The sequence below is a fragment of the Saccostrea cucullata genome, unplaced genomic scaffold (genome assembly GCF_032062105.1).
Source record: "Saccostrea cucullata isolate Sc308-1 unplaced genomic scaffold, CSIRO_AGI_Scuc_v1 ctg16038, whole genome shotgun sequence".
NCBI classification, from domain to species: domain Eukaryota; kingdom Metazoa; phylum Mollusca; class Bivalvia; order Ostreida; family Ostreidae; genus Saccostrea; species Saccostrea cuccullata.
The window spans coordinates 1-8593 of NW_026941004.1; the positions used below are offsets into that span (position 1 = coordinate 1).

The 8593-nt window shown below is 33.3% G+C and overlaps 1 protein-coding gene across 1 annotated transcript; it reads left to right on the forward strand.

Moving 5' to 3' along the window:
- The first annotated feature begins 3362 nt into the window (after positions 1-3362).
- On the forward strand, positions 3363-7110 carry LOC134256910 (toll-like receptor 4). The gene has a single exon (XM_062739588.1). It carries the CDS (start codon positions 3810-3812, stop codon positions 6309-6311), a length of 2502 nt encoding a protein of 833 aa, XP_062595572.1. The 5' UTR covers positions 3363-3809; the 3' UTR covers positions 6312-7110.
- The last annotated feature ends 1483 nt before the right edge of the window (positions 7111-8593 follow it).

The window sequence follows — 8593 nt, forward strand, 5'->3', positions numbered from 1 at the left end:
TACTGTAACATATATATAAGCTTAAATATTGGTGTATGGTGATTGGACTGGGAGTAGTTATTAGAATTATAGGTTTTCTAAACATTGAAAAGATTGTTAATCAGAATGTTCTTTCCGTTTATAAATTACGAAATACATAATATACTTACTTCCATAAAGTGAATCTGTAAAAATATATATTATGTTTTTCATATTCAATATATAAAGTTGTTTATCATTTACTATCGGAAAACGACAGGTCCCTTTTTTTAGAACATCGAATTTTACTTCTCGGATAAAAACGTACTCTGCATAGTTCGTGTTTTATATTCTAAAATTGAAACTAAATACATTTTTAAATATAGGTAATGCGTGTGTCTAACGTCAATTTATATTTTATGCAGCCAACATTAACTTGAGGAAATGATCAAGTTTTAAATGGTATTGTTTTTGATTGATTTTTATCCGACTACAAGTTTTCAAAATATTTGCGACTATCGTCTCCATGAATTAGACGCATGCCTTTTCACACATCGAATGGTTTGATGATCAAGACTCATTTTCATTGTTTACTTAACATATTTCTCTGGCGACAATTGATGGTTACATCAATGTTTTCTTGTCACGATTTCATATAGATATCTTGAATTGTTGCTGGGAATCTAGAACATGAAATATGGACGTAAAGAAAGTGTTCAAGCTGAAAAGTACAATAAAACAATACAAACCTGGAGCAGAGCAAACCTAGGCCTCAAATATATCAGAGTTGACATAAAAAAACCCCTCTTTTTCTTTTTGCTTTCAGTTACTTGGTATAAATATTAAAGATTTTTTTTTTATTATTTACATTTATTTATCAAATAATTAAAGAGGAAAAATGTTCATCTAGTCGTAGAATTTTTTATGAAAAGGGCCACTGTTTATCCCCTAAACTGTCTTAATATGCATGGCGTTTAGGTTTGGACGCTGTTATAAAGAAATGTAATGTAGTGGATTCCTTATTTAGGTTTCTTCCTCTCATAAAGTTTGCTGGGTTTTTTTTTTTTTTTTTTTTTTCAAAATTTTTTTCTAGACTTCTCCAGAAATTGAACTGTCTTCTCGGTAAGAATTTAGTTCGTACCACTAATGGCATAGAAAATGTTTTTTGCAATTCTTTGCTTTACTCAGACCTTGGCTGTTTTTGTCAAGTATATCTTATTGTGAATTTGTTTTGAGGGATTAAAGCAATGGATTCAAGTTTTTTATTATCTTTTTAATTTCAGACAAACGCTCTTAACAGCAATTTTTTATTATTAATAACTGTAGCGATTTCCCGTGAGTTTGATTTGTATGAACTAAAAAAAGCCTTATATTCCCATAATACTTTTTCATTGTTTCATCTTTTTTGACAAAGTGTGTGTCTTGAAGGAAATGCACATGTAATTTTTTTCCTTTAAAATTTTAAAAACATCCCTCCTTTTATTCATGACCCCTAAACCTTGCCAATTTAATATAAGTATTTTTAAAGAAATGTTCACATGGATAGTCATCCATTTCACAATGAATGCATTAAAAAGTTAACTGATCCCCAAGAACAAGAAAAAAGGAGTTGATAAAAAAAGTACAAATCAATATACATGTACAATGCAGAAAAGTAGTTTTTAAGCTCAAACACACCTGCTTACGTATTTCTTATCTAATCAAGACACCTCCTGAGGATATTTAACTTTAAGTCAATACTTAAGCACTAAGTATGTTTATGTTACACTTAAGTTTTTTTTTTACTAACTTTAAGCAGTACTTATGAATGTTAAGTAAAAAATGAATAGCGTAAGTGATTTTTTTATCTTAAGAATATATTAAGAAGTTTAATGAATCCTGCCCCAGGTGCCGAGGAGGAGTAAGTATCCCCTGTCGACTCGACTGGTTAAATCCGCCGAGAACCTTTTAGAAGACCACAGGATGAAAATAGCCACACCTGCAAAAAAAAACTTAAGAATGTTTTTTGTGAATCTGCGAAGAATTAACATTTTCTAGAAAAATATGGATAAGATACCTTTGTTAAATTAATAGAATCTCTGTTTATCTTACTCAGCCATTTTAATATCGCTGCTTTATGCCACTGTATTCAAGAAAATGGGTTTAACCCCTTATTTCACAGTCATGTAAATCATTCAAACTCACAAATGACCGATCGTCATAAAGTATGTCCCTTATGCATGAAATTTTGCAAGAAAACAGTTTCTAAAGAAAAATGGCTTTTTATTTACAATTAATTTTTTGTTAAAAAATAGTGGATCTAGAGAAAGAAATGTGTCATTTTGTAACACTTTGACACTTTGATTACTATGAAACTTTACTCTGGAACTTTGTTTTTAATTGAAGCCTTAATATATCTTAAATTACATACTAATGATGTACGTTTATGATAAAATTATAAATGTACAAGCAATACGTTATTTTCATTTCAGAAAAATATTTGTATGAAGTTGAGAAAATTGAATATATCTATATGAAATTCATAGTAAAAATACTTTGATTTACTATAGTGAAAACTTTTATTTACTATAATAAGCTATAGTTAATCATAGTAAACTATAGTTAGCTATACATGTAGTACTTTTTCTTAGGGTTGTCTTAGAAGCATAACCATGCATAAAACACATTCCACCAAAACATTTTTTTTAATCATTTATTTTTTTGTCAGCAAATCCTTGCCGACAGTAAAAAATCTTAATGTGAAAATCTAAAAATAATCTAACCTGTTGTCCTGTTGTTGCAATTATGTCATCCATACTAGTTTTAAGGACATGACGAACTCGCTTCTTCCTTATAGTTCATTACATAAATTTTCCTTTTCAGTCTTAAATTGTAACTAACCATTATATATGTATTTATTATATATATAATGTATAGAAATTGTTTTCTAATTCTTTCATTTTTAGTTCAGAAGAACTTTGAAGAGAGGCAAAGAATATGAATTGAGGATGGCAATAACAGGTTTTTCAAACCGTTAAACGACCAAGAGGAGTGACGTTTCTTTTGTTCCAGTGTTGCATTGATTTTTTGAATTACTAATTTTAGTTGCATTATAAAGCATAAAATTTAATATATTTTGAAGATTTGTATAAAATATATAACATATACATGTATCAGTCATATTTTAAGAAGTATTTCTTCCTTGTATAAAACTAGTTTGCTACGAACAATTTAACCAACATATTTTTTTTTCATTTAATTAGCTATTATTATTACCATTAAGGAAATTATAGACCTAAATAGGAAGCGTTATAAAATAATTCTGTCATGTGAGACCTCTTAAAAAAGTCTTTCATATTCACTGATCATCCATATGTCAGATCACTTCTAACGTTATAGATATATTCAACTTTTGTCAGAGAAATGGGAAACAATAATTTCGTAAGTTTTATTTAACCTATATCTAAACAACACAATATCTTATGTAATTCACGTTTTTTCTTTACTATTGGTATTCGTTTCCTTTCACTCTTATTCAATGGGAAACTCAAAGCCAGAGTTTAACCTTTGCATGGTCAATAAAAGGGTCTGTCTTAAAATGCACTTCTCCCCAAAAAGTCTTTCTTAAATAAAGTCATTTGCTGAATGACATGACATGAGGATGTAACGCAGGTAAAATCACTGTAGAAATGTGTAGATAATAAAAATTTCAGGGAAAAAAATTCTTTGATGGTTCTTTTCTTATTCAAATTTTAAATATATTACTTCATTGATTCATTTATTACTCGTAGATACTGTATTAAAACACAAAAATTTATTCATCTTGATATACGTTTGCTTTTCAGATTTTTATTACCATTTTCCGTGGTTTCATGGCTGTTTGGGGAATAGAAAGTTGGAATCATTGCACAAGTAATCCTAACTGTCGCTGTGTCCCAAAGAGTAACCAGAGGTATCTAGCAGACTGTTCAAATCTCACAATCACTAAGGTACCCGAAACTCGACCAGATGTCGACACTCTAAATTTAGGACATAATAGAATAAGTCACATCTTGTACCCGTTCAGTACAAGCCTCATACATTTAGATATGTCTTATAACCAACTTCAAAATTTTACAAACGATGTGTTCGCAAACTTAACACGCTTGAGAACTTTAAATCTAGAGGGAAATCAACTCCAAATGGACAAAAGCATATTCAGACCGCAAATCTTCCGAGACTTGAAAGATTTACGTGCACTAAACATCAAGAAGACTACAATCAAGGTTCGGAACAACACATTTCCAGATAAAATGTGGAAACATCTCTTCTCATTAAAGACTCTCCGAATTGACGTCTATTCTTCGACACAATTTGGTCGACAGTTTCGCTCATTGACCTCACTGAATGTCCTAGATGTATCAAGCTTTTCAGGGTCTTGCTCGATAAAACAAATTGGAGAAAGGTTCTTTGAAAACCTGCCTCACTTGGAGGTTCTGGATCTGTCCTCTTGTCAGATAAAAAGCATTGCAGCAGGTGCCCTAAAGAATCAACGAAATATAACGGTCCTTGATATTTCATACAATGAAAAACTTACATTTGCAAGTTTTGCAAATATAACAAGCGATTTACAGTCTTCCAAAATAAAGGTTTTGAAAGCTAACAAAATCCACTGCACATATGGTTTAGGTACTGTGATACAAATTCGTGACGTCATGCACTTTCGGAACACTTCTCTCGAAGAAATTTACCTAGAGAACAACAGACTAGCTCTTTTCGAAAGATATGCTCTCCTCTATTTTCCCCACACTCTCAGAATAGTGTCGCTTGTCCAAAATAAAATGGCACCTGGTACTTACTTAATGGATCTTATATTCTTAACAGGGATGAAAACACTTGACTTGTCCCTCCAGTTGGCGTCCAAGCCCATTAGCAAACTAGTAGAAGCTTTCATTTGTCAGAATCCTATACGACCTTCCGATAACACAGTGGAGAGACATTTCAACAAATTCAACACAGAAAATTTTCAAATTGGATATAATACCACCATAACTCTGCCGAAAAATTTAAGAACTCTCATACTGAGAACATGTGGCATACATTTGGAACTGTTTAGGATTCTTGTAAACCCATCCAATCAGTTGTCCCATATAGACCTTTCCCAGAATGTTATCTCTCGCTTCACGGGACCCATTATAGGATTTAATAAACTGAAATATTTGGACTTGTCAAATTGTTTTTGTTCCTCACTTTCAACCGCTTTATTTGATTTTACGTCAGCATTGCAAGTCTTAAAGCTTAACAACAACCTCTTAGGTTTCAGTCTGAAAGACGATTTGGACGGGGGAACATTTAAGAATCTGGTCAATCTTCAAGAGCTAGACTTATCGGACAACAGAATACAAGTGCTTCCTGAAATGTTATTCAAAAATCTAGGAAAGCTTCAAAAGCTAAATATAAGCTCTAATTTCTTGACAGAATGGAATGTGAAGATTGATAACATGTGGAACCTGCTCATGATTGATATCTCAGACAATACGATAAGGCAACTCAGTCAGGACGCCACAGTCTCGCTTTCAGAAATATTAAAAAAGAATAGACATTTTAAAATTTCACTGGCAGACAATCCTTTTACTTGTTCATGCCATTCTCGACATTTTTTACAGTGGTCTTCCAAATATCGCAAGCATATCTCGGACTTTCATCAGATGAAATGTAAGTTAGACAATGGAACAAGCTTTGGTTTCCAAGACATAGAAACAGTTTTACGATTGCTTGAAACTCGGTGTAAAAATTATCAAATGTTAACATTCGTCATTACTTCTGTCATAGTGTGCTTCGTGACAATCATCGTTACTGGGTTATTTTACCGCTACCGATGGAAACTGCGGTACTTGTTTTATATGACCAAAAACAAATACCGACTAGCCAACCCTATATATCAAGATACGTTTACGTTTGATGCCTTTATATCATACGCCGATGAAGACAGTGATTTCGCAGTGCACGAGTCGATTTCCCAGCTAGAGGAATCAAGAGGACTGCGCCTGTGCCTCAGCAAGAGGGACTTCCGGCCCGGTACAGAGATCGCAGGAAACATTACAGAAGCTATCACCAAGAGTCGTAAAACAATCATAATTCTGTCTAATCACTTCCTGAACTCTTACTGGTGTATGTATGAATTCAATATGGCAAGGATGGAGAGTATTTATACCCGGAATGGAAAGGACGTACTGTTCATGGTTATGTATCGACATGTGACTGCTAAGATGTTGCCTTTATCAATGCTGGCCTTGGTAGAAAGTCGGTCCTATATTGAGTACCCCGACGATCCTCAGGGGGACGTCGTATTCTGGGACAAAGTAGCTGAAACATGCAAAAAGCCTTCAGATTAAAGTCAACGACACCTGCAAAAAGCTTTCAGATTAATTAAGCCGACACCTACGAAAAGCTTTAACATTAAATTAGCGACCACCTGCAAAACCCTTCAAGATTTACCAACTCCTGCGATTGGTCCTTAAGGCAAAAAACACTGTCAAAAGCCCTTCTAAGATAAGAAAAAATATATGAAATTTAAAAAAGTGAAGAAAAAACTGTGGTCTCCAAGAAACTAACAAGCAATACAGATCTGAGATTAAATCTTTAACTATGAAGATTGCTCCAACTCAAAAGTTCATAGAAACAATACATATTTGGAGCTAAACAAAACACGCAAAGACTCCCTAAAAACAGGGGGGGATCAGCGCTGGAAATAATAAAGGTATTTAAGATTTGTGCTAAACTGCACACCTTTAAAATTGTAAGTTGAAATCGGAGTTGCAGCAATTCTATGCAGATGACGTTATGAAACTATCGAAAAACGAAAAAGAAAGTTGAGTCCACGTTGATTTATCTCTCACTAGGATGAAGGAACAGGGTGCAAAATGGCTTGTGAAACTTTATGATCACATGAAATCAAACCCAGGCGTAATATAAAAAAAATAAGACATCGAGAGTGGTAATCTTGACGGTTAATCTTTGGACTAGGTATTTTGTTCTATGTCTATTAGATCAAAACTGAAATGTACAGCTGTGTCATCAACACTGCACATTTGTATCTACCTCCACTGAAATATTGCCGACTCGGCGTTAAACAATATACAATCAATCAATCTTACCAGTAGATAAAATCTCAAATTCAAAAGGAGTTCAAGATATTATATGATGATGTTTTAATTAAAAAAATCAAAATTACTTCTGTTCACTTTTTTTTTATATTGAAGAAAAAAACTTACGTATTTCTTATCTACTCAAGACACCTCCAGAGGACACTTAATTTTAAGTCAATACTTAAGCACTAAGTATTTTTATATTACATTTTAAGTTTTTTTACTAACTTTAAGCAGTACAAATGAAAGTTAAGCAAAAAAGGAATGGCTGTGAGGGAGTGGGTTATACACCCTGATGAACTTTAAAAAAATCAAAGAAGAACCTTAAAATTTAAACAATATTTAATGTCAAAAATAAAGAACAAAACAAACAGAAATTTTAACAAAGAAAATTAACCAAAAAAATGTACAAAATAAAATAAATTGAAAATGTTTTTGTTAGTTGGTCCAGGCCCACGTCAGTCAGTGCGCATGTCCCTTTGGTATGAATTGGTCCCGTTTGCCCTGGTCCTTCCGTAAGTGCGGAAATCCTTTAGGAATAGTTTTTCCAATTTCCTTTATTACGGCTTCACGGAACAATGTTTATTGAAAAGGGGCTGCGTGGCACACTGGGTTCCTCTCAGGTTCCAGAGTCAATGGTCCGACGCCAGGCTCAACACCTTACAATGTCTTTCAAATGAAACTAAATATTCATAATTCCAAATTCTTAATATCAATAATTATCAAACTTTCACAATGTTTTGTTCATATATTGACTTTAAATCAGATGATAAAATCTTCCACGTGGGTCACCGCCAGGTGATATAACTCACAAAACTGGATTTAGAGATGTGTCGTACGGGCCGCCATAGTTTACTCACACGCTACGGTCTCTGTCACACACCGTTTCATGGAAATGGCTACTCTCTAATAAAGGGATTTCAGTTATCGACAGTTCACATATTCTGTAACCTTCTGTAGAGAGACTTTAAGGCATGAAAACAATGCATAAGACCCATGTGGTTTTCTATGTACTGGCCCTCTGGTAGCACTAGACGAACACATCTATCGGCTGATATTTTTTCCCGGGAACTACCCGGAGCACGTTTAACCTTACTATATATTTAAAGTAAAACGAGTGGGTTCCCCACAGGGCTGCTATGTCACTATGGGAACTAAAAGAATTAAGGGGCTCCCCACAGGATTATTACACGAATTACCGGAAGGGTGAACCAAGGGGATTTATTGACTATGTATTGAAAATTTACAGATTGTTATGTACAATAGCTTATCAATAAGTGATTTTTTAAACTTAAGAATATATTAAGAAATTTAATGAATCCTGCCCCAGGTGCCGAGGAGAAGTAAGCATCCCCTGTCGACTCGACTGGTCACATCCGTTGAGTACCTTTTAAAAGACTTCAGGATGAAATTAGACAAGCTTGCAAAATAACTTGTCTTTAAGAAATTTTTTTTGAATCAGCAAAGAATTAAAATTTTCTGGAAAATATGGATAACTTTGTTAGACTAATATAATCTTTGTTTATTTT